Below are 26,832 nucleotides of genomic sequence, written 5' to 3' on the forward strand. Positions count from 1 at the left end.
TTGCCGCAATGGAGTAAACTGCCATCGCGAGTTTCGCATACCGGTACTGAGGCGATACTTATGCGAATTCAGTATCATCTTATGTTACCCTGACCACACCATCTGAACTCCAGCCACCCCTCTCTCCCCGGCGCGGCGGTCGGTGACAGCCTGTCCACCGGCCGGCGCGGCGGTCGGCAGCATCAGCCATTTGCCACCAATTAACAACACGGACGGATAAACCAGTTGGCGACACGTCCCACCGACGTCGGCGTGTTTTCCCGAGCGGCGACAGGTCCGCTGCAGACCGGAGTCGGTCGACCAGCCGCAAATGAAGCGCCCACGCACCCCCTCCCGTCTCACCGCGACTTTATCTGCTTCATTATTTACGGCTTCCCGGCGTAACGCATATGTCGCCCATCCAAACGAGGCGCAATTTCGGGAGACGGGACGGACGAATGACAGGTGCCGTGTTCGTAAGTGATTCGGGACATGCCTGAGCTGCTGTTCTGGTGACACCGCTTCCCTGGCTGCCCTGCTGAGAGCTAAGTACCACGTTTACGGCGGCGACTAGACAGGTTGCTCCCAGTTTCTGCAAGCTGCTGCGTTTGAGGTCTGTCTTCATTTACCGAAACCGGTCAAATGCCGGTCTTGGTGCCTGGCGCGGCATTGGTGTTCTTTTTCTTCTCATTTTTCATCCTATACACGCTTGAAGTATGCATATGTGTGAGGAAGGGAATGTTATAAAAATTGCTCTTCATTAGACGTCTTCACATTTTTGAGCGACATTTTTCCAACCGTTGTCACGAGCGGTATACATCTGATAAATTGTAGATAGTTTATGGCCCATCAGATAAATGCACCGGCTAAGATGGATATTTCAAAGTTACATACTATTTTAGGGACTGCGAAAAATAATGTCCATACGATAAGAATGGATAGATAACAAAAACAATGAGAAATGATTTTGCATGATAATAACTTTCATGATAATACCGTGCGAATAAACAAATTTTGAATTGCCGACTTTTCGACTGTCCCAGAAAAAAGATGTTTTTATAGTGCCCGGACCACATTTGGCAAACGTTTATTGAGTCTTTTAGGAGTCACGGCATCACGTAAACGCAGATCCGATCCGTGCGGAGTGGAGCCTGTCTCAACTCTCGACTGAGTTCTCGTGCGGTGTCCGTGGTGACAGCGGCGGACACGGGACACCCGGTGGGCGGGACGGCCGGGCCAGACGACCCGCCCGCCGCTGCGCCCGTCATTACAGTCCGAGCTGTCTGTCCCAGGCCGCCGGCGGCACGACTTTCCTCACGGATGTGGCCGCCGCTCAGCGATGGTAAACACATACAGCTGGACAGACGCCCAGTGCTCTGCCTGTCACGAATCGGACGGCGCCATGAAATTAGATACGTGGAGGTAGAATGCATTTTTGCGGTTAGGCTTTCGCTTAGGATATTTATGAGGTCTGCAATGCACTTTATTGTTCCTTTACCGATTTCAGAATGTCATGCGGTTATACCATGTCTTGAAGACTGAAGCAAACAAACGCCATCGTATCAAACTGTGATTTATTCTGATAAGTTTAAAAACACCGACTTCCCCATTAATATCGATTTACACAGGAATGATCATTTAGCGGAACAAATATGTATAATTACAGAGGCTCTGTCCCTCGTTTTATCCTTTCGTTGGTAGATCGAGCTGCGCGTCATACTCGCTGAACGCTGCATTCTGCAGTTAGTGCTAAGTGCCAGGATAAATGCTGACAAAATATGCTAGAAACTAAGAAATATGAAAAACTATTTGCTTTATTCCCTGCACCTAGTGTAAAAGTAAACACTTTATTGTCATTTTTTCCATTTAGGTATACCATATGCAAATAAAGGCAAGTTCATATTTTCGTTAAAGTCAGATATTTACCGGAGAAAATTGATCCCAATGTCCTTCTCCTTAACGAATGCTCGGATAAACACCTAGCCGAAAAGAAATAAAGAGACAATGGGTCCAATTGGTTGCACTTTCTTCCCTGACGTAGTTAACTATAAGAACACATACCTATGTATGTATGTAATGGCGCATACAATCGGCGCCCTGTCCACAAGATCAGCCAACATCAGCGGATAACTTAGGTATCACAATTCAGTTGTTTCATGCACCTCCCGAAACTGGCCGTAGGCCGCCAGTTACTGACCTCTTTCGGAGCATCTCACAAATATTTTCGATTGGACTCAAAATTAAACTATTCCCATGCCGTTCGCATCCTACAAAACCAAGAAAAAAAAATGTTGCCTGTATCACTATTGTGTCTAAAGATGGACGATTTCGATCTCTAAAGTGGAGCAACTCCATGCCAGAACTTAGGTTAGGTACTTTTGGGCTTACAGTAGCTTTGGTTTCCAAAATAGACATGCTAATGGCCATTCAGTTCAGGCATCCAATCCTTACTATGCTAGAATGTTATTGCAGTGGTATTATGTGTAAACGGTCGTGTTCGGGGCATCTCGTGAAATCGAACTGTGGTATGTACCGTGGCTCATAATGCCCCACACTTTTATTTTCGACGGGTGCCTGACCGTCTCCGCTACTTGTATTGTACCTTAGATTGCAAATACATATACTTAGCAAATAATATGCAGAACTATAAGCAGATTCTAGCGCAGCTGTTGTCTTTTGATTTCTCGCTGAAAACGCTCGTCTTAAACAGAAATATTCCCATAGCTTCGACAAAATCTGGTTTAGAAAGATCAACGAGCGTAACATTTTCAAGCACAGGTGTATGCCATGACTTTGAGCCATGCCGACCCGGAGTCGGAGTTGGTAAGATTTTGGCGACTCCGACTCCAACTCCGACTCCGCCTCCGACTCCAACTGTTCTACAGACCGTATGCCCAAATTAGGTACATTTTTTTTCGAAGATAGTGGTAAAGAGTGAACTGCTCTTTTGCAGCTAACCATAATTTGTCGTTAAGTTATACATAGTGTGCAGGTGCTCGGCAGTAAGGTTATCTGTTGCTCTTGGTGGCTTCACTCGCTGATAAAATTGAGTTCACTCTTAGCTGCTTGCGGATGAGCTGCGGGAGCTCACCATAAAGATTAAAGAACCATACCCGGTCACGAAGTTCGGAACTGGGCTCGATTTACCCTTGCCTTCTTATTAGTGGCTTGAGATAAAAACGGAAAAGGAATGACTATTCGCTGACAGTAGCGGCGGAACACCTTCAATTAAGGGGGGGGGGGGGCACGCCAACTTTTTTTTTATAAATTTAGTCCGAACCTTTTGATGGGAAGGATTCACAAGGACAGAACCACCGCTAAGCGAAGCTTGTTGCGATGACTCTGCCCTCCACCCTCTGATCGCGCAATTCCAGTTCTATGGCAGAATTTAGAGTCCAAAGTTTAACGTGCGCACATAGCCGCGCACGGCCGGTCCCCTCACTGACTTCGCCTGGCTACGGCCTGCCACCAACCGCAACCATACCTGTCAGGAGGCCCATAAATGCCAAGCGCACGTCGCGCTTCGAACCCGGACTGTTGTAACCGGGAACGCGTGCTCTCACCACGCGGAGTCCAACGCTCTACCAACTGAGCTACGGGACCGGCTAAGACAAACTTTTGGTCCCATTCTTTCCATGCAAAGCCCATAGGGCTAATGTTAAAATGCCAAAATCAAAGTGGGGCACGGTGCCCCGGTACGTTACCCTCCCCGTTCCGCCGCCTATGTTCGCTGACCTATAGGTTAAAGGGACCCTCCCACCTTCAAAAAAGTTAATGAATTGGCATGAAAGTGATGTCGCTCGGTTCAGAAAGAGCAAAAACGAATATCTACCAAATTTCATCGAAAAATAATCGCCGGTTTTCAAGATATTAGACTTTTACTTTTGTTTACTTTTTGGGATCTCCGCTGTTCCTAGCGACTTTATTTGAAAGTGCGGCATTTGTTGCGCGCAAAGCAGCATATACCACCGCGTGCTACAAAACGTTTTAGTCAAACATTTAACGGACGTTCGAAAGCCTGATGACGTCATCAGATTCCCGTAATGGTTAAGAGATAGGGACCACGCTGGTCCCACCCTGCAAGTAAAGGGAAGAAATTTCTTGAACACCATAAAGCTGCGGGGGTTGCGACCAGGATAAATGGTGGTTTCTGAGCCTGGCCGCAAACTTGGCTATCTCAACTCAAAACTAATGTTAAGGTGGGAGGGTCCCTTTAAAGCAGGTTGACGATTGACTCGGGTCGTGACCAGTCATCGATACCACACGGTCTTCAAGATCAATAGCTAGGAGAAGTTTTATAAATGATTGATGGCCGTAATAAGGAGTTGGACATAATAGCAGGTGTTTTTAACGAAAAGAGCTAAATATTCCGTCAATTCTAGGGGCATAACTGAGTCCGAAAGAGTCCCAGATGCAAGGACTTTTTCGGACTTTTCGCTACCGTCCCAATGGCACGTGCCGTGTTGTAAGCACCATTTTTAGCGATGGAAGCGTCCAGTCGGTGACATCACCTGCACGCTCTGAGGCGTGCCATGGCATCACTTGACGATAAAAATTGCGACGGAACTGCATGCGTGCTAAATCCTGAGTGGCCGATAGCCTAAGAAGGGTTTCCGTACGAGCCAACTTCTCACGCTGGTGGTAATACTTCACCGGCCACCGGTATTGGAAGGCGACACTGCACATGTATCAGTACACAATGCTGACATGCAATGCTCCTCCGGTAGCGAAATCAAAGTGCATATGCATGTTTCACGCCTTTGTGGCGTGCGGGAGACATCAGGTGTAAAAGGCTGTCACCGAACGGGAATAAACAACACCGGGGAGCAGTCGGCATGACTGATCGCATCCGGCTGCAGTGGCGCGCTGAGCAGGGCTGATCCCGGCGGATGGCGGAGCTCCCGGGAGCAGGGGGCGGCGCGCGGAGCCGGGCTGATCCCGGCGGCTGCGGACGGCGGACGGCGGAGCTCCCGAGAGGAGGGGGCGGCGCACCGACACTCGGCCTCCCTCCCCGGCCCATATATCACCGGCGGCCGGCGGCGGTGTCGGGCCGGCCGCGGCGCCGGCGCCCATTGGCCGCGGCCAGAGGCGTGGGCTGCAGCGGCGCCCCTGCAACATGGCAGCACCGGCCGGCCGCCGCCATTTTACGGCCATGGACCGGCGCCGCGACGTCGGCCGCCGGCGCGCCGGCCGCCGCATTGAGTTAGCGGCCGCCGCGCCGGTCGGCCGCGGCGGGTCCGACGGATGGGGACGCGGGTCGCGGCGGCGGCGCCGGGTACAGACGGCTCGTCACAGCGCCGCCGGTGCAGGGTGAAGGTCGCGCACGCCGCCCCGCCGCGTGTGGGCCCGTGTCGCCGGCCGGACATGGGTGCTGACAGGTGCCTGTCGGCCGGCCCGCCGCCGACCGCACAGAGCCCCCCCCCCCTCCCCACTGCTACTGCGAGCCGGGGGAGGGGAGGGCTCGGCATCGGGGCGGATTGGGCGAGTGATTCCTCCGCAGAGGCATATTGTCGGGAGCCCAGACGGCTCGGCGCTGGGCGAAAGGTGACGGTTCAGCGGAAAGTGAGCAGGCATGTCACCCGACCAGACGGCTGCTGCTGAATTCAGCCGGTTCCCGGAATTCAGACACTTTACAATCCGAGTTTTCCAAGAACCCAATGCGATTAATATGGGAAATGGGAGATCCAACATAATCTTCGTACCATGCAACGCTGCTTTGCAGTGCCTACAGACCATGCTCAACAAGTTTTATCCAAAGTTACATCACCTATTGCATTTTTATGGCAAATGCAACATAAACGATCATGACGAGATGCTGTACTTATAAACCGCAGTCCGACCAGTTAAGTCATAGTTCAAGGTAACCAGGCGTCAGGATCGGAATGCTTTCGGACCGTATTGCCAGATCAGTGAGACCTGGGTACTGGACAGTAGCAGCTTGTATTGACAATAATTTGGTAAAGTGGAAGCGGTAAGTAGGTAGGTATGCCTACTGTTAATTTAAGAAGAATTTGAAGCAAACGAATACCACAAAACTCTTGATATTAAAGGGACCCTCCCACCTTCAAAAAAGTTAATGAATTGGCATGAAAGTGATGTCGCTCGGTTCAGAAAGAGCAAAAATGAATACTTACCAAATTTCATCGAAAAATATTCACCGGTTTTCAAGATATTAGACTTTTACTTTTGTTTACTTTTTGGGATCTCCGCTATTCCTAGCGACTTTATTTGAAAGTGCGGCATTTGTTGCGCGCAAAGCAGCATATACCACCGCGTGCTGCCAAACGTTTTAGTAAAAGATTTAAAAATCGTTAGATCTCCGCTGACGTCACAAATTCTAAGGGGGCATACCAATGCATTAGCCCCTTAGAATCCGAAAACTGCAAGTTTGAAATTCCATATCTCCGAATTAAAGCATTTTTCGATGTTGTGAATGCCCAAACCGGTATTTTCAGGCCATGGCCACCAATTTGGCTATCTTAAAGGGACCCTCCCACCTTGAAAAAAGTTTATGAATTGGCATGAAAGTGATGTCGCTCGGTTCAGAAAGAGCGAAAACGAATGTCTACCAAATTTCACCGAAAAATATTCACCAGTTTTCAAGATATTAGACTTTTACTTTTGTTTACTTTTTTGGGATCTCCGCTGTTTCTAGCGACTTTATTTTAGAAGTGCGGCGTTTGCGGCAGATGTTGCGCGCAAATAGCATATACCACCGCGTGCTACAAAACGTTTTAGTCAAACATTTAAAAATCGTTAGATATTTGCGCTGACGTCACACATTCAGAGGGGTATTCCTAAGCATTAGCCCCTCTGAATCAAAATGCTGCAATTTTGAAATTCAATATTTCCGATTTAAGGCATTTCTCGATGTTGTGAGTGCCGAAACCGGTAATTGTGAGCCAGGGACCCCATTTTGGCTATCTCAACTCAAATCTAATGTTAAGGTGGGAGGGTCCCTTTAACTCAAAACTAATGTTAAGGTGGGAGGGTCCCTTTAAAGCCGGACCAAGATAAATAACAACGATGGAACGTCGCATGAAAATGTATTGGAAAATCACGGCTGTGGTCGTTTAAATACATATGAGTAAAAAGGCATTGTAGCAGTAATATATTGACAGCAATTGAAAAAATGGTGCCAAATAGACTCCCAAAGACAAAAGAAATTGTAGATTTTTTTGTAAGCTATAGTTGTGTAATTCCTCCGATAGCAAAGAAGAGCAAATTTTATTAGGTATAAAACCGAAAGTTTCTACTTGAACTGGCTTGTTCATCAATGATAGAGGCACGCAACGGTGCATTGATGGATGCGTCCAAGTTAACGTCTAACATGCATAAGTGATCAGTTTACACCATGACTATACGCGCAGCTACCTCTGTAGTTGTCACACCAGCGCCAAATTTGCCGCTGATGGCCTCATCACTGGCGCGCGTGTGACATGGCTCTGCACGCGCTGAGTTGTCATGCAACTAGCATGTACTTTGCTTTGAGCTTATTATAATTCAGTTGTCATGCTTTGAAACCGAAGCTCAATATATAAACATATGCACAGCTTGCAATCATGTTTGAAGGCAATAAAAACAACCAGCATCTGTTGATGATCATTATTTATGCAGAAGTACAAATGTAGGCATGTACCAGCCTGCATAAAACAAAAACAGCGTATGCTAAAATAGCATCATGAACAGCCCCATAAGCGCCGTATTTATCAGTCGTTCAGCGGCCCGTGCCGGAACTGAGCCGATTCCCGAGAACACAGCCTGCCCTGACCAACAGGTGTTCGATGATGGACGGCGGCGACAGGACGCACGGCCCCGCATACATCAGCATCAGGACGGACAGACGGACAGACGACAGACGGACGGACGGGCGGACAGGCGGACAGACGGACGGACGGCGACAGAGTGCACGGAAGGCCGCGGCAGGAAGCACGGCGGTGACAGAACACACTGCCCCGCATACATCAGCGGACAGACGGACGGACCGCACCTCTGACCACACGCCGTCCGGTGGGAGGGGGGGGGGGAGGGTCAGCTACTGGTAACAGTAGCTGCCGAGAGTGAAACGAGAGTGGACACCGGAAGCGGATCAACAGCGGACCAAGAACCGACAGTGGACCGACAGTGGACCGAGAATGGACACCGGCAGCGGACCGAGCGTGGACTGAGAGCCGACTGACAGTGGACCGAGAGTGGACCAAAGTGGACCTAAAGTGGACTAATAGTGGACAGACTGCAGACTGAGAGTGAACAGACAACGAACGGACAGCGAGTGGACAATCACAAGACAGCGGTAAGAGCCGGCAGCGGGTCCGGGTCACCACGAGGTCACCGTCTGACCGCGGTCCTCCGTGAGAACCCGGCAGGGTCTGACCGATAATGGGAGGCTCGACTGAGGCCGAGCCGATCAGCGGCCGAAAATGACAGCCGGTCGCAGTGTCGCTCCCACGGCGCTCCTAGGGCGCTGGGTTTTAATAGCGCAGGTCCTGTGTATCAAAGGGCAGGAGTGGCACGGCACACGGCCTCTGGGACAAGCACTCTGTCGATCGACAAGCACTCCCCGGGAATGAAGGGCACTCCGTCAGTGGACAGGACACTCCGTCAGTGGACAGGGCACTCCGTCAGCGGACAGGGCATTCAGCCCATTCCGACTCAGATTATTGGATGACATGATCCATTGGTCGTCCAAAGGCACTAGGATGAGGCCCATAAAAGGAAATGCAATGCATTTTGCCCCGCATCACATAACATGACACCTAATAAACTATGATAAGGACGATCATTAATTTATGTCGTGTTATCATTTGAAATGAATTCGGTACACTACTTCATCATAAATTGTTTATTCAATTCCAACCCTCGCACGGAATCGTGTCCGGTATGCTGCTTAGCCGAGCAAAATTGTTCGTAACGGTTGCAGACTGGTTCGAGATCCATACTCGCTGTAGTGGGCTTGTAAAAGGGCCACTTATGCATGTATCCATGTAACGCCCATGTAGCGCGCTGTTGGGTGGCGTATGGTGGCGCGCGATCGGCGTGTGGCGCCGGCCGAACAGCCCCTCCGAGGGGCTTCTGTGCTGAACGGTCGGCGTGCAGAGTGAAGTTGGTATCTGAGAGGCATCTGTCCCAGTTAACCCTCGTGTTGTTGGGGGGGGGGGGGGAGGCGTTAAACGTCCCACTTTTTTCGCCGCGCTATAGCTAAAAATGCGCCAAATTTTGCCAGTAGGGAATTGATTGAAGCTTATTGTGACGAAGTTAAAAAAAATCAGTCGCAATTTTTTAGCTATCGCGGTTTTAGTGACGTCCTGATTTCTGAGTTTCTGAGTTTTTCTGAGTTTCTGAGTCTGGTATATAAGCACAGAACAGACGTAGAGGCATGCCATAACACGCCATTAGATAGCCAATACCATGAACAATTATGTAGATGGCTATACCTATTCGATTTTTGATTAACCATCGCTCTACATTTTCTAAAATCGATCTTTTTTCGACACAGCACGTACTTGTATCATAAGATGAATGTCACCATCGTGTTCTACGCCTAAAAGTACCAATCAAACATGTGTCATATGCTGCAAATAACAGTTTTGATTTTCGGTTCATAAGGTCTTACCTACTTACCTAAATCCGTTTTCGTGGATTATAAAGAATCACTGCCTCTAATTATATAGCTGCTAAGAGAGCACATTTTTGATAGGACAGTACTTATGCCAGACCCTGCAGAGTGCAGATGTATATAGTTTCTGTAAATATGCCCTTATATGCATTGCAATGATGCAGTTCCGTGAGAGGATACTTTTATGTGCAATAATGCAGTCTCCAGTGAGGATACTTTTGTATGCAATAATGCATTCTCCATAGAGGATGCTTGTACGTATTTCAGGTGTCGATCGGGGCTCGGATCTTAGGAATTCCGATTCTGTCCAATGTCCAATCCGGAATTCGGTTGGATAGAGTCAGGTGGCCTTGTACATAATCGGAAAATCACTTATCACACTATAACCATTTGATCAAGTGTTCCACAGTAATTTGTTAATAGACAACTTAACTACGGTAATAACAAGGCACAAGCAGTTTTAGACCATCAAAAAGACTTCTGAAATATTCGTTTCTGATACAAGCACTACTATTTCCATATCCAGCTTTCGGACAGCTTTCGAAGAAAACCATGCTTTGGACAGATTTCGGACTGAAAGGAGCCAGAATTTTGGACAACGGACGAACATTGGACAAGAACCTTATCCGAAGCCGGAGTCAGTAGTATGCATTAGTGCAGTCTTTTGTACGGATGCCTCTACATGCAATGACGCAGTCTCCTGTGAGGATACTTGTGCATGTATGCATTGGTGCAGTCTCTTGAGGGGATACCTTTGTATGCATAGATGCAGTCCTTACTCAGGATACCTTTGTGTTCATTGGTGCAGTCTCCAGCAGGGCTACTTTTACATGCAACAATGCAGTTTCCCGTAGAGATCCATTTTCGCGTTCTATCGCCATTTGTTCTTAACGGTTTCCAACCGCGTGAATTTTTCAAATGATTCGATAATCCATACTCCCAAAAAAGAAACAGCCACGTGTTTTTTGCAATGTTTTGAAAGATAAAATAGCTCTTCAATGCCTACATACACCAGCAATCCAGTGCGTTATATTGTGTTGTTAGCTGCCACTTGAGTTGCTACTTGCTACTGTTATGATACATGCTGCCTCCAATAGACTTTTGGACGCAAAATCACAATTCCTTTTTCATCTCATTTGCAATACCCATGTTTGTGCAATGGATGTTTGAATATAGAGTATAACCACTCCTGTTGGAAGCTCCAGATTGTGTTCACATCTCACACCCGACCGCTTTCAAAAAACTTCAGTGACGAGTTATCCGCAATAGGAAATATGTTTCGCATAGGAAACAGCTTAGAGCTAAACTCTCGTACCGGATTAAACCAGCAGATCGGGGCACCAGCGTGAAAGGCAGTCTAGACCGTTTGTTTGAGAAAGACATAGCTGGTGTCACATGCATATGAGCGCTGTCGAGCGCCGTGACTGTTCAATCAATACGCCTCCGTTCCAGCTGACCGAAAACTCATAAAATATACATGTCCCCTTCAGAATCAATCGCGTCGCTGCATAGAGTCTCAATCGCTACACTCCGCACAAGGCGAGACCTTGTATCTGGTTGTTAGCCATTTCCCGGCCATTTTATATCATATGCCCCGTTCAAACCGCACCATTATCTGCAGTCAATCCCTATATCTGATCCGACCTCTCAGACACCCGTCTCATCCCTCCATGACCCGTTCAGTGTGCCCAGAGCGGCCCCGCCTGTCCCCACGCCCAGCCGACAGGCCCCGGCGGACGTACCGTAGTGCTGATAGACGGCCGGGTCGGTAGGAGACAGCGCCAGCGCCTTGACGAACCAGCTCTGCGCCTCGTGCACGCGGCCCTGGCGGCCACACGGAACGGACGTCATCAGTCATCGCGGCGCCGCCGGTCGTCAGCGGCCGAGGGGGGGGGGAGGGCGGGGAGGGAAGGGGAGGTTGAGATGTCAGCAGCTATGGCGGGGGAGCGAGAGTAATTGAGGGGGTGGCAGATCCGTTATTATAACATGCAAGCAGCACATATTGCTCTTCGTAGCTGTTTGGGTGTTTGGCAGCCCCGTCCACACAAAAATAAGCAATACATGTAATTTTGACGGAGCCATAGCCCATAAGACATCAGTCTGTGAGGAGAGGGGAACAGTGAACAGAAGTCGGAGACAACTGACAGTAGCTAATGGAGTCAGACATATAAGACACAGTGAGACGGAGACAGCAGACAACAGACGGCGACGGGCAAGGAGAAAGACGGTCAACAGACCGCAGGGCTTATATCACAGCGCAACGGGAAACATAGGGCGTACGGACGGACCACGGTACCATCCGGGACGGTGAGATGAACCCCGATGTCGCCCCAGTCACCGTGTTGGTATTTCATTCCAAAGGCAGAGTCGGACGGCTATCACCTCACCATCAAATGTCAGTGCGAGCGAGCGGTGACACGAGTGTTGGCCGACGACGACCGACGGCGGTACTTTTGGAGGGTTTTGCACGGAACGATCAACTAGTCGACTCTTTGACTGTCATGTGTCAACCATTGACAGACTGCTACTGTTTGTGACTGCCCGGGCCACCACCGTTTGTGGGTGCCCACAACTCAGCGACCAGCGCTGGTCCACACACTACCGACCAGCGCTGACCGGACGGGTGCAGCGTCGCGCCCGTGTCGGCGGCGTCACCGACGACACGAGAATCCGCCATCGACCAGCGCCGCAGTCGCCACCACCAAATGGCGTCTGCCGTGTCAGCGGGCCGGCGACAACATAATCTGACAGTGATTTATTTCTGCCGCCGCCGCGGTAACGCTGCGCACTGAGACTGGCCGGCGGTGGGGCAGACCGAGTGGCGCAAACGGGTGGTGGGGAGAAGGAACGGCGCAAACGGCGGGGGGGAGGGAGAGATACTCAAACGGCGGGGGGAGAGAGGGAGATACTCAAACGGTGGCGTGAGAGACGGAGCGGCGCCAACGGGTAGTGGGGAGAAGAAACGGCGCAAACGGTGGGGAGAGAGGAAGAGATACTCAAACGGCGGGGGGGGGAGGGAGATGCTCAAACGGCAGGGGAGACGGAGCGGCGCCGACAGTGATGAAAAAACGGAGTGACGCAAACAGTGGAATGTGAGATCGGAAAAAGACCTGGCTAGACGGCAGTACTCTTATGGCTGTGATTTGTTTGCATTGTAATGCAAGCAGTTATTTAGCATAATCAAATCGCAGTTAGCAATACCAACGCTAGAAATTATTCAGGATAATTAAACTGCATTTAGCAATACTATTCATCGCTTAAACTGCTGCTTTATTTCGCACAATTTAAAAGCAGTGATGAGTTCAAACCGGATAGCTGCTAATGCTTTGTTGGTAATACTGCTCAATAATGCATGTAATAACAGTATCACACAGCAATTTATGCAACTAAGCCGCTCATGACCTATCCAGGATCAAAGGTTGCATTGGCAGGTTGTTCGCTTCGTGACCTTGCAGAGCTCATGATTATGATGACTACCGAATTCGGAACGAACAGCTACTTTATTTTTTTGCCATGTCATTCACACCAGCTTTTCGAGACGACGGTGTTTGAAAATCCCGGCAGAGTTCTGCGAAATCGCTGCATCCGCCGGCGCCGGGCAGCTCATGAAAAGCATGTTTCCGCGGCGCGGGTACAGCACCGTAACTCAGAGGTGTCACCGGCACAGCGATGGAGACACCGGCCGCATATTGAAGCGGCCGACGGACCGCGCGCCGGGCGGACACCTGAGAGAGCTGAGCGCGGCGGCACGACGGCAGAAGACGGACGGCGGGCGGCCGCGCGGCACGGCAGGGTAGCTAAGGCACAACGGCGGACGGCGGGGGGCCACGGAACGGCAGGGTAGGGTAGTTAAGGCACAACGGGACGGCGCGGTGTTGGACGCGATATTCACCATGTGGGACGCCGTTCGGCAAGATGTTCATCACTCACCAGATAGATATTGGGACATTCAGAACACTGGGGGACACTAGTGGACACTTGGGATCACTCAGGTCACTCAGAGATGCTCGGGAGATTCGGGACACCCGACGATACGCACTCGGGACACTTTGGGATATTCAAAACACCAGGATTATATCTCAGAAGCGCTCAGGGACACTCACCACCTTTGCCAGCAGCTTTCCGTAGGTGAGATGGGCGGGCACGTGGTCCGGCTTGGCCCTCAGCGCCGCCTGGTACCAGCTCTCGGCCTCGGACAGGTTTCCTAGCTTGAAGAACGCCTCGCCGAGCATGTTGTACAGGCTCTGGGGACGGAGCGCGCGGGTCAGACGGACGGCCAATCGGTGACATGGGTCGGACGGATCCCCTGGGGTTATGTGGTCACAGCCGAGTGGTAGTTCTCCGAGAAAAGCTGGCGATAGTACCTCTCAGAAGGCTCAGTACCGGGAACGGTTCTCTGTAACGACCGTGCAAATTTTGCATTTGGAGGAGACCCTAACGACGTTCATTAGACACGAAATAAATCGGTTCGATGTGGTGTGTTTTATAGTCTCACAGGTCGGCCAGAAGATTTCCAAACTGAGATCACCGCCATGTCAGCGGTTTTATGAGAAACCAATAACGACACTAAGACAATGCAAGAAAACAACAAAGGCAAGAGGATGACGAAACATTCATATTGATGAGGTAAGACTGCCAACGTGACAGAAGAACCACAACATGAGACGGTCAGTTGCTGCCTTATTACGTAAACGATGCAATATAATCGGGAGAACCGTTACGGCTGCGGCGGAGATTCTGCCACCCACCTTCGAATACACGGGAATGGCACCTCACCAGCCCCCAACCCCATTGTTCCTCTCCAGTATATTTGTTGCCCCTAGTACGACGCTAACGGAGGTCCGCTGTACCCTCCCCTATGGACCGTCATTCCCCGTGGGCTGAGATCTGCTGTAACCCCTCCCTTGTAGACCGCCCTTGTCGACTGAAAGTCCCCTGTGGACCGACATCCTCCAATGGACTGACATCCTGCTGCAGACCGATAGCCCCCCATGGATCGGCAGCCCCTGTGGACCGAGTTCCCCCTGCGAACCGTTGCCGGTCCCGTAGCTCAGTTGGTAGAGCGTTGGACTCCGCGTGGTGAGAGCACGCGTTCCCGGTTATAACAGTCCGGATTCGAAGCGCGACGGGCGCTCGACATTTATGGGCCTCCTGACAGGTATGGTTGCGGTTGGTGGCAGGCCGTAGCCAGGCGAAGTCAGTGAGGGGACCGGCCGTGCGCGGCTATGTGCGCACGTTAAACTTTGGACATTAAATTCTGCCATAGAACTGGAATTGCGCGATCGGAGGGTAGAGGGCAGGGTCACCGCAACAAGCTTCGCTTAGCGGTGGCTCTGTCCTTGTGAATCCTTCCTATCAAAAGGTTCGGACTAAATTTATAAAAAACCGACATCCTCCGCTGTGGACCCACCTGCGGCTGATAGTGCGGCGGCATCCGCTCGATGGCCTCCTGGTAGACGGCGATCGCCTCCTGGAAGCTGCCGTCGTCCGCGTACAGCCGACCCAGGTTGAACAGAGCCGATATTTTAGTGGCCTCGTGTGTGCGCGGGTCCTTGAGGCCGGCGCCGTCCAGCGTGGAGCAGTGCCGGTAGACGGCGGCGGCGGCCTCCTTCTGACCGGACAGACCCAGCGCCAGGCCCTTGTTCAGGTGCGCCATCGCCATCCGTGGCCGGTACTGGATCGCCTTGTCGTACGACTGGAGCGCCTTGTCGTACAGCTTCTGCTCCTGGTACAGAATTCCTCTGCAACACGGCAACCGGAGATGTGAGGGATTCCGATGATTGACAGACGTTTTGACACCATAAAGAAGGTGTTAAGGGTTTATCGTTAAGGCACAGCGGAGAGACGATGAGTGGAGATGTCTTTGCGATACATTCTGAACATACCTAAATTAAAATGAAACGAGGATTTGGAGAGAGAGAAAGGTGAAATTTATATGTAGCAAACACGATAATGATCCGTGAGGTAGACGACATCTCTATGTATGCGGTGGCAATCTTGTTCTTGAGTTATCGTCATGAAGCAGTAAACGGTGATCCTTCTCATAAGCGATGGAAGGATGAGAAACATCCCACATCTACCCTCGGTGGTGTCATTGACTGTCCTGTATCCTTACAGAGGCTGACTACTGACCAGTCCCTCGGTGCCGTATCAGGCTGTTGCACTATGACACAGAGGGCCTGCACGGCCTGGCTGCGCCCAGTTCGACAGGGACCAACAGGGACCGATCGTCCGCACTCTGACACAGAGGCACTGCCTGCACGGCCTGCCTGCGCCCAGTTCGACAGGGCCCAACAGAGACCGACCGTCCACCGCTGCCGTGCTGACAGGACGGCCGGCGACACGCGACAACGCTTCACCGAATTGCACCCTTTCCTTGTACGTGTAATAAGTATGCTGTTTTTGCTCGATTTGTGCCCGCAACTGCAGCTAGACACGATAAAAACTAATTGATGTCCCCAGTATGGATGGAGCACAGAAGCGGAGCTCCGTTTCAATAATGGAGTTCGGTGACTGCGTTCCAACGAATTCAGCACAGGTATGGCAGTGGTATCGGCAAAACCGTTTTCATCAGGATGCATCTGATGTCTAGATAGAAAGATACAGTTGATAAATGGGTAAGGGAGCCATTTCTGTGAAACTACATTTAAGTGCTCCCATTCCCCAGAAATTCACCGAGAATGAGCAGTGGACGGTGACGTTTAAACGTTCCCTGCAGTCTTTACACACTCACAGGTTGTAGTGGACGTCGGCCATGTTGGAGCGGTACGAGAGCGCCATCTTGTAGGCCCTCTCGGCCTCCTCCTTCATCCCGTTGGAGCTCAGGATGTTGGCCAGGTTGCCGTACGCTGAAAACGTCACCGACCAAACAGTCAAGCGGCCGGAGACAAAAGAATCCAAAGTTTCTTAATTCGGAGCATGCCAATGTCAATGGCTCGGTTTGATTCGCGTGACTGATCACGAATCGGCACTTTTTACAATGCAATACATTACGGCACTAAATGTCAACCAAACCTGATATCTAAATATAAAAACTGGCTAATGGTATAACAATTGTAATACAATGACAGAACCATAAACTGAACGACTTTTTCCTGTCCAAGGACCAGAGTCCAGACGATTTATCAGTGAAAAAGGAAGGAGCATCACAGTGAAGTTATCAGCATGTTTGAAAAAAGATGAAGTGCGGTCTCTAAGAACCGCCTCGACACGTCGCCGAGGAAACACGAAACCGCTGCCGGTGTCGCGTGTCTGCGCATCATTTGGCCATGTTGGGGTCCCCCCACTGGGAACCGCCCCCTCATGTAGGGTGGAGAGGCCCTTTACCTGACCGGGTACAACTACTCGGGTCAACGGCCTGTTGCTGGGCCAGGTGACGTTCAGAAAAGGATATCCCGTCGCCAGCCTCAGCATTGTCAGCGGGTATGTACGTATGTACATTGTCCTCCAACCTCCCCAGCTAATGCTATACTGGATGTAGAAGTAAATAATGCGGCCCCGTGCATCGGCAATGAGCTTAGCACTATTACAAAATAAAAATAAAGGCATGCTACTCTGAATACACGGGAAGTTATTTGGGCCCTCAGTGGTGATCCTATTCTGAGCTTCAACGTTACCGTTTAGATTGACACTATTATGCACACACATCTCTGTGTAGCCAAGCGTTGCTAAGCTGTCACGCTAACCGACCTTTGGGCGGGTTGACGGCGATGCCGGACCGGTAGAGGCGCTCCTCAGTCCTCCAGTCGAGGTTCCTCAGGTAAGTGCGGCCGGCCATGGCCAGCAGGAGGGCCACAGCCGCCACGCCAGCGGCCGCCCGACCGCGCCGCCGCAACCGCGTCCGCAGCGCGCCGAACCCGGCCGCCACCAGTAGGCAGTAGCCCATCGACGGGATGTACAGCACCCGCTCCGCCACCACGAAGCCGACGTAGAAGAACAGGTTGGAGGCGGGCAGGAAGGGGATGACTAGCAGCGCGGCGCCCAGGATCACGGCGTCCAGCTGGCTGAAGCCGGACTCGGCCGAGGCCGCCGAGGACTCGGACTCGGCGTCCGAGCAGCCGGCCGCGTCCTGCGCGCGCAGGTAGGAGCGCACCCGCTCCACGTAGTAGGCGCGCCGGTCGGTGTGCATCTGTCGCAGCACGGCGGCCGCCAGCGCGGCGGCTCCGGCGTACAGCGCCAGGGTGAGCAGGTTCCGCGGGTCGGAGAGGGACGTCAGCAGCGGGATGGCGTCCATCGACCAGTCGAAGCTCAGCGTGCTGGGACAGAGCAGCAGGCCCAGGCTGACGGCCGGCAGGTGAAGGAAGGTGAGCGTGCGCACCAGCAGCGAGTCGCTGTCGGCCGCCGGGTTATCGGACGGAGAGAACTCGGGCGGCCGAGAGCCCATCACCAGGAGCCGGACCGAGAGCAGGACGGCCGACATGGCCACCAGCAGCGCGGGACCCTCCAGCACGCGACGGTACCGCTGTAACGACACGGGGCGGCAGCCGGTCAGATCGGAGGACACAGGCACCTCGCGGGAGGGGAGGCGGCTGGTCAGGAAGGGGAGGGGGTGGACAGTCAGACCGGGGAAGGCGGCTGGTAAGATGGTGGAGGGGAGGAGCCCAGTCAGATCGGGTGGAGGGGAGGCGGCTGGTCAGATCGGATGGAAGCTCCAGCGTACGAGGGGGTATCGAAAAGTTCTGATCATCACCATGAATTAGATGTGATAGAATTTTGAATTTTTTACATGATGTTCATTACTCCTTTACAAGTCACCACACACGACCGCAAACTTATTGCATCGTTTCTTGAGCTGCCTCAGGCGGCCATTGTAGGACCTTCGCATTGTCCCGTAAATCACTGCTCCACGTCATCAATGACGTCATTTCTGTCCTTAAATCACCAGCCATACTGTGGATTCTTCATCTCCCGTAACAATCAAGAGTCAGCTAATACCCGGTCATGTGAATTTCTTAGATGCGGTAGGATTTAATGTCCACATCATGTTGTTTCTTCAATCGCAGCTCAGGACGAATGGGCGGGGCGCTGTCGGTGCGGATAAAGCATCTTTCTTGGGCTTTTTTGCGGCGATTCTGCTTGAGGCCATCTCGCAACTTCTTCAAAAGTGTGCAGTAGTGCTTGCTTATCATTAGCCGACCATCATCAAGACAGTCGGTAATGACTATCCTACGCCAGATCCAGAACACTGATAGCATTGACCTTCCATATCGGCTTCTGCATCTTCACCTTTTAAGAAGGACAGATGTGCCGTGCTTAAACTTCTTGATCATCTTTTTGTCTCTGGATCATGCACATAGACCCAGCATTCGTCACAAGTCATCAAATGATCGAAGATGTCTTCAATTTCTTAAAAAAGGCCTAGTTTTCATTTCGAAAGGCCAAGACGCATTTTTCTCTTGAACAAAGTAGACACACGAACTTCTAAGCGGGCTGCCTCTTTTATCGTCTGTAGTTCTTCGCTGATAATATTTTCAGGCACTGCCAGCATTGAGACCTTTCTGTTGCACAATCATCTGAAAGGTCACACAACGATCTGTAAGGATGAGGTCCTCCACTTCCATCACAGTCACCACCTTGTCAGTCACTGGTAGTCACTCACGTCTTGACTCCCCTGCAAGGGTCATGCAACCAAGTTGAAAATTATTTCTTCATTTTCGGTAAGTGCATGAGATGGGCTTTCCTCGCCATAAACTAATTTCACGTTCTTGATGTAATTTCTCAGTGTGATACCGTTTCAAATGCATTAGTTGGATGACGGTTCGGTCCTCAATGGGCCCAATACTCATCTTTTTTACTTCCAAGTCTCTCCTACATAAGATAAAACCACTTCTCAGGATTCTCTTTGCGGGAACATTGTTCTAAAGAACCAAATATAATACCAAGCAAAAATCATCAAAATCGTTTTATATCTTCTATGTGATGATCAGAACTTTTCGATACCCCCTCGTATATCGGGGAAGGCGTTCGCTCTGATCGGCAGGGGGGGGGAGGAAGGCAGCTTCTGCGCCATTTTCAAAGTTTCTCGCGGACGTTTTGGTTCTCAGCCAAATGCAAATTGCCTACTGCTCATTTCCAATTCACCGGACAGTTGCCTTACTTCAGCATGTGAGCTAATGGTAAATCGTCGATTAGCTTTGTGACAACAAAAGTCGAACAATCTTGTGCATAAAATTAACTTCATCTGTCCGGTAGCGATAGTTTATGTGCAGCTTATTTCCATGTAGGTGCACTTAAGATCAATAAGATGGAAACGGTTGGCGACGACGCCTCGTTGGAGACCAGCATATAAATATCACGCAGTCATCGTATATGCATGACTTCCTACTGTATTTCCATGTACTTGCTGTTGCGTCCATGTTGTAGCCATTGCATGTGTCAATTTCCAATGCAGTGAGACAAAAACGAAGTGCCCTGGGGAGTTTGCACGAGTGCCGTTCAAACCCGGCAATACCGAGTATATTTCGCGCTGTTTGGTATGCATCAGATGCCCGATCATGGATGCAAAATAAAGGTCATTTAGCCTAATCAAGCCACGATAAGCCATCACGCCCATATAAACACTTAGTGGATGCAGCTCGGCGGCGGTGTGGTCACCGTCTGACGTCATCTCTGGCCACTGCCGTGTCGCGCGGAGCTTGTCCGAGGTGTGAGCCGTGCCAGCAGCGGGCACTCTAACGGGGCGCCGCCGCGCCGGGCGACAGCCGACACCGCCTGAAACACCTCCCGTGTCGGCAGCCGGACGGCGTGACCGAAATAACGCCAGAATTTCCGAACGCTATAGGCCCAAATAAATCTATCTTTTTCGTAAGAAAGTAAGGTTGTTCTTATCACTGAATATAAGGGATTGGAGTAAATAAGCCATTAAACAATGTAGCGTGCCTCTTCTTCCTACGCTGTTTTTCACAATGTTGTGTCAATGTTGTGTCAATGTTCGAAAACAGAAGAGTCCGCAATGTTACAGGGGTCGCTAAAACAGAAACCTTGTAAAGGAAATGTTTAAACTCTGCATTTTAAGGGCATCCAATCCAACCATAGCAAACAGTAGCCCATGTAACTCCAGCGACATTTGATATTGCGATATAGCCGGTACGGGTACATAGGTACTACCTACATACGACCATAACTTAGTCCACACACACGTATATTTCCTCCGCCTTCCTAAACATATCAACAGGCGAATATTCTTTTAGTGCGGACTCCATTAAGCACATGCCTATGCGTGTTCCTACTGCTGGATTGGCGCCTTGCCTGAAAGGAGCACCCTAATGTGGAAGAAGCACCGTGATCTAAAAGGAACACCGTCGTGGCTTCCCGCCATGATGGCATGATGGATGCTCCATGCATCGTACCTGGTAGGTTTAACAGACATGGAAGTTGGAAGGCGGGGGCGGGCCTGAGGCCAGGACACCGAACAGTCCAGTCGCCCCCACCTGACTCCTGCCGTCGGGTCACCAGCCCGCCCGACCGGCCCATTGTCTGCACCCGATCCGCGGCGCGGCGCCGTCCGTCACCAGTGCAGTGCACCGAGCCGCCGGCGGACGAACTGTGACGCAGCGCGGCAAAACACGGCGCGGGCCGCCGCTGATCGGCGCGACACGAGAGGCATCTTAGCGCCGCCGGGGCGTCGGCCGACCGATCTGTCAGCACCGGGCGGGGGGAGATCCGGCCGCTGTCAGCGGGTCATCAGCCGCCGTCAGCGGGTCATCAGCCGCTGACGGATCGCCAGAGGTGGACAAAGACGCCACATAGTGCTGGACAAAGTAGCGGGCGCCGACGGAAGGAGCAGGTGTCATTAGTGGCTCCGGGGGTCGCGCGGAATGCGTGGGGTAAAGTGTTGGCCCACTGAGTGACAGGTGGTGACCACCGGGATCACGTGTCGGGCGCCCGCGTGACACCGCTCTCCGGAAACTCTGAGCTGCTTATCACGCGCTGGACGACTTACACTGGCGACTGGTCCGACAGGTCCGCTTAGCGCCCGTGGGACGGCCACACTAAACGGCGTCAACGAGAAAAGTATGAATGGACAGCTGTGTGCTCGCCCATTTATGTAACAAATGTAGACCCATAAATAGACTACCAGAAACAGTGCTATTAAATCCTGTCATAAAACCAGACAGTCACAAACAGTGGCGGTCGCAGGGGGGGGGGGCATCAGGGCCATGCCCCCCCCCCAAAGGCAAATCAGGGGGGGCCATCATATCATTTGGCCCCCCCAAACAACCAATGGGCCCCCATGGCCGTATGGGGCCCTGGCCCGTATTCGATTGTCACGAGGCTCGAGAAACCCACGCCAGCTATTAACAGCTCCCATACCAGTCTTTGAGGGTCCTACATTGACCTCTGAGGGCCCTTCAGTGGCGGTCAAGCGTCCACATTGACCGCTGAGGACCCGTATTGACCTCTGAGGGCCCTCCACTGGCCTTTGAGGGCCCCTAAACCGGCCTCAGGGGCCCAACCGGCGTCTGAGAGCCTCACACCGGCCTCTGGTGGCATCATTTCTGTCTCTCGAGTCCCGACACTAGCCTTTAAGTGTCTCTGAGGGCCCCGCACTGGATTCTGAAGACCCGATGTTGAGCCAGCATCGGCCTCTGGGGGCCCATCTTGGCCTTTGAGGGCCCTCCGCTGGTCTCTGGGGTCCAACGCCGGCCCATGCCGGCCATTTAGGGCCCCACACTGACCTCTAAGGGCCCATGTTGGCCTGTAAGGACCCACATTAGCCTCTGAGGGCCCCCCGCACTGGATTCTGATGAGCCAGTGCCGGCCGCTCAGGGCCCGCATCGGCGTCTGAGGGCCCATCTTGGCCTTTGAGGGCCCTTGTTGTTGTTGTTGTTGTTGGTCTCCCCGGGTCGGCTCACGGCCGACCGTAGCCAAACGGCTCTTGGTGACTGAGGTAGCCGCGGCTCAAGGCCGCCACGGCCCCGCCGTCCCGAAGCTGCGTAGGGTCCGGTCTGATATTGCCGAGTAGGCGGAGCCTCGCGCCAGCCAAGCACGGGCACCTCAGCAGCACGTGCTCCGGCGTGTCTGGGCCCTCGCGACACACCAGGCAGCGCGCCGCCGGGCAGGCCAGATCACTGCACTGTGGGCAGTCGCGCTCGGGGCGGCGTCCGATTCTGTGAAGGTAGCTCTGCGAGCGGCTCCAGTGTCCCGCCCGCAGCTGGTGGACGTTGACCGCCTCGTCGCGAGACTCCAGGAGCACCGGCATCGGCATCCGGTCTCCCATGATGGTTTTGAAGAAGCTGTCTGGCCAGCTGCGACGCCATGCCTTGGTGGCGGAGCGGCCGACTGCCTTCACCATCGAGCGGACGTCCGTTGGGACGGCGTCTTGCGACAGGCTGGATGCCTCTTTAGCCAGCACGTCCGCTCTCTCATTGCCGGGTATTCCGCAGTGCGCTGGGATCCACTGCATGAAGACTCGGCGTCCTCCGTCCGTGAGCGCCAGGAGCAGTCGCCATACGGCGGCGCCGAGTGCTGTCGCCTGGCTCCCAGCCCCACTCGCCAGTGTGGCGAGCGCCGCCTGCGAGTCGGCGCAGACGATGACCGGGCTCTCCGCCAGGCCACCCTCCAGCCGCAGCAGCATCTCCAGTGCCCCGCGGATCGCCACCAATTCGGCGCGGGTGCTGCTGCATATCCTGCCCGCAGGGGCTCGGAGCTCGTGTTCCTCGCCTGAGGGGAGGATTATCAGCGCTCCACTCCCTCCGGCTGAGACACCTCCCTCCGCCGAGCCGTCGCTCCACACCCATACGGCGTCGTCTGGGAGGGTGGCCAGATGCTCCTCCGCTCTCTCCCGCCGGACGTCGGGTGGTGCTGTGCGGCTGATGTGGTTGCCGATGTCAAGTCTAAACTGGACCCTGGTGTCATCGATCCACGGCGGGATGGTGACGTGTAGGCGCTCCTCCACAGGTACATCTCGCACGCCCGCGCTCACCAGGGCGCGCGCTCCCGTGTCGCGCCAGCCGGTGGTGGTGCGGAGCCGCCGTGGGGCCGTTGCTTCGGCCACCGCGCGCAGTGGGTCACCGCTTCTTTGTGAGGCTGCCAGACAGCTCAGTCTGGCAGCGAGCAGGTCCCGGCGTGCTCTCACGGGAACCAGACCGGCTTCCGCGAGGAGCGGGTCCCTCGGCGTGCTCACGGGGCACCCGGTGATAACGCGGGCTGCGGCGCGCATCTCAATCTCCAGTAGCTCTACGTGGGACTCGGACGCTGCAGGGAGCCATGCAGCCGCCGCGTATTCCAGGGCACCGCGGATGTAGCCGTTGGCTACTACTCGCAGCTGTGGCTCCCGCAGACCCCAGGAACGCCCGGTCATCTTACGGAGCTGTGCGATCCTCGGCTTGGTCTTCTTCCGGACGCGCGCGCAGTGCTCGCCCATGTGAAGTTGCCGGTCCAGGGTTACACCGAGAAGGTGAAGGTGTCTCCCAGCGTCCACTCGTGCCCCGTCTACGTGGATGTACAGGTCCCGGGCGTCGACGTAGTGCTGCGACAGGGCTAAAACTTGCGTCTTGCTTCCTGCCAGCCGCATCTTCCAGTCGCGGGCCCATTTCGCTATGGCATCCGCCGCTTGTTGAGCCCGGTCCCTGGCTTCCGCTATCGTACCGCCGGAACACAGTGTTGCGGTGTCATCGGCGTACAGGAAGACAGAGGTGCCCGGGATCCGCTTCAGCGCCGCCACGAGGTCCGCCGACCACAGCGTGAACAGGGTCGGTGCGAGGACGGACCCCTGCGGCAGGCCAGCTCGGAATGGGCGGTTCCGGCTCCGTGACCCATTGACCTCCGCGCAGGCGCGTCGGTCTCGGAGGAAGTGGTGAATCCACGTGACAAGGCACCGTGGAAGGTGATGGGACATCTTCAGTCGCAGCATTTGATGGTCAATTACATCGTAGGCGCGGGAGAAGTCATAGGCCGTCAACACGAACCTGGCGGCGGTCTTGCCGTCAGACGGGCGTCCCTTCGGTGGCGGCCGGTTCCACCCGTCCTGGACTTCTTGTATGAGTCGTCCCAGGTTCTCCTCTGCAGAGCGGCCGCGGCGAAAACCGACCTGCTCTGCGGGGATAATGTTGTCTCGCTCCAGTAGGTGCGTGAGCCTAGCTGCCACCATCCGCTCCATCAGCTTGGCGACGTGGCTGGTGAGCGATATCGGACGGTAGCTAGTGACCTCTTGAGGGTCCTTCCCGGCCTTAGGGATCGGTATGATGATTGCTCTCCTCCATACCGAGGGGACTTCAGCGGAGCTCCACGACTTGTTGATGACGTGCAGTAGCGCGGCCTGGGCCACCGGCCCGAGGTGCTTGAGGTGTTCCGCACATACATCGTCAGCGCCGGGAGCCTTCTTCATTTTCAGCTTGCTCAGCTGGGTCCTCATCTCTTGTCTGGAGAAGGGCTGGCAGGCACCATCGCGCTGTCCAGCACATGAGCAGGGGCGCGTCTTCACCACCCTCAGATCAGCCTTCACTGATCGATCACGCCTCCTGTGACGGGTGTGGCTGCTGACGTTTGCGTAGGTGCGGACAAACGCCTCGGCCTTGGCCCGGTCCTCCGCGACGAGTTGGCCGCGGTCCCCGTTGATGGCCTGGCCGGGGCAGGTGTCCGTCACCGCACCCTCCATCTTGCGCAGGATCTTTGTGACGCGGCCCAAGGCCGCGCGGCGGTTCATTTCGGTAGACGCGAAGTCCTGGAACGACTTCGCGTCTACCGAAATGAACCGCCGCGCGGCCTTGGGCCGAGGGCCCTTGAGGGCCCTTCGCTGGCCTCTGGGGTCCAACGCCGGCCCATGCCGGTCTTTTAGGGCCCCGTACTGACCTCTGAGGGCCCATGCTGGCCTGTAAGGATACACATTAGCCTCTATGGGCCCCACACTGGATTCTGAAGACCCGATGCCGGCCTCTAAGGGTCAGCATCGGCTTCTGCGGGCCCATCTTGGCCTTTGAGGGCCTTCTGTTGGCCTCTGGGGTCCAACGCCGGCCCATGCCGGTCTTTTAGGGCCCCACACTGACCTCTGAGGGCCCGTGCTGGCCTGTAAGGACCCACCTTAGCCTCTGAGGGCCCCGCACGGGCTTCTGAAGACCTGATGCCGGCCTCTAAGGGCCCGCATCGGCCTAGTCTGAGGGCCCATCTTGGCCTTTGAGGGCCCTCTTCTGGCCTCTGGGGTCCAACGCCGGCCCATGTCGGTCTTTTAGGGCCCCACCCTAACCTCTGAGGGCTCCATGCTGGCCTGTAGGCTGTAAGGACCCATATTAGCCTCTGAGTGCCCAATTCGGTCTCTGATGGTCTCAAACTGCCCTTTGCAGGCCCTGTACTGGTCTCTGAGGGCTCTAAACTGGCCCCTAAGAGCCCAAACCAGCCTCTAAAGGTCCCACGACCCACACCGGCCTCTGATGGTCCCATTTCTGTCTCTGGGACCGAAACTGCCCTTATGTACCTCTGAGGGCCCCGTACTGGCTTCTGAAGGATCGATGCCGGCTTCTGAGGACCCATACCGGTCTTTAAGTGCCTCATAGCGACACCTGAGGCCCCATACTAGCCTCTGAGGGGCTCGCAAACTGGCCTATGAGGTCTCTACACCGGCCACTGATGGCCCTATTATGTTCTCTGGGGGCTCAAGCCTTACCTTTGGGCGTCACGCACTTGCTTATGAAGGCCCACATCAGCCTCTGGGGCCCTACCTGGGGCCTTTGAGGCCCTTCGCTGACCCTTGGGTCCAACGCCGGCCTCTGGGGGTCTGACACCGTACTCTAAGGGCCCCATTGCAGCCTCTAGGCGATAGGTATCGCCGAAGCGCTATCGATGGGCCCATAAGTGTAGGAACCATGGGTGCAGTGGGCGCAGTTGCACCAACAATAATTCTGCAGTGAGTGCAGACAATGTATTCTGCATCCACAAAAATCTGGAACAAACCCCCTTTCCTCAGCAACACTACTTTCCATGCAGCACGACAAATTCAGGATATTTTGCCCACTATCCGTCTTTCGAAGCATTTGCTACTGTAATGGTCTTCAAAATTTGCATTTGTGCTCAAGTAAAAAAAAAGATTAAACGGAAGTCGGAACACATGTGATTGAACAGTGAACAGACACCCATGACCCACTGTTAAAAGTTTTAGCACGATGATCTTTAAAAATGGCAAAGTTTTTTTTTGCAAAGAAAATGGCAAAGTTAGCCGCCTTTACTTTTGCGGTAGTCCAATCAGAGTTGCGTGAATTATTGACATAATCAATGCTTCAAAATGCACTTTTCGGTACCTTTTC

General features: G+C 53.3%; 1 protein-coding gene across 1 annotated transcript in view; it reads right to left on the minus strand.

Annotated features, from left to right (window-relative positions):
• Positions 1-26,832, minus strand: part of LOC122389760 (protein O-mannosyl-transferase TMTC2-like) — a 65,994-nt gene that overhangs the window by 5,229 nt on the left and 33,933 nt on the right. The window contains exons 3-7 of the mRNA XM_043382102.1: positions 17,285-18,056; positions 16,329-16,443; positions 15,006-15,336; positions 13,699-13,839; positions 11,338-11,419 (exon numbers count right to left, since the gene is read on the minus strand). Of these exons, the coding sequence (XP_043238037.1) occupies positions 11,338-11,419; positions 13,699-13,839; positions 15,006-15,336; positions 16,329-16,443; positions 17,285-18,056 (1,441 nt within the window). The remainder of the gene's footprint in view (positions 1-11,337; positions 11,420-13,698; positions 13,840-15,005; positions 15,337-16,328; positions 16,444-17,284; positions 18,057-26,832) is intronic.

Source organism: Amphibalanus amphitrite, unplaced genomic scaffold, assembly GCF_019059575.1.
Source record: "Amphibalanus amphitrite isolate SeventyFive unplaced genomic scaffold, NRLGWU_Aamphi_draft 000370F_arrow, whole genome shotgun sequence".
In the NCBI taxonomy this organism is placed as follows: domain Eukaryota; kingdom Metazoa; phylum Arthropoda; class Thecostraca; order Balanomorpha; family Balanidae; genus Amphibalanus; species Amphibalanus amphitrite.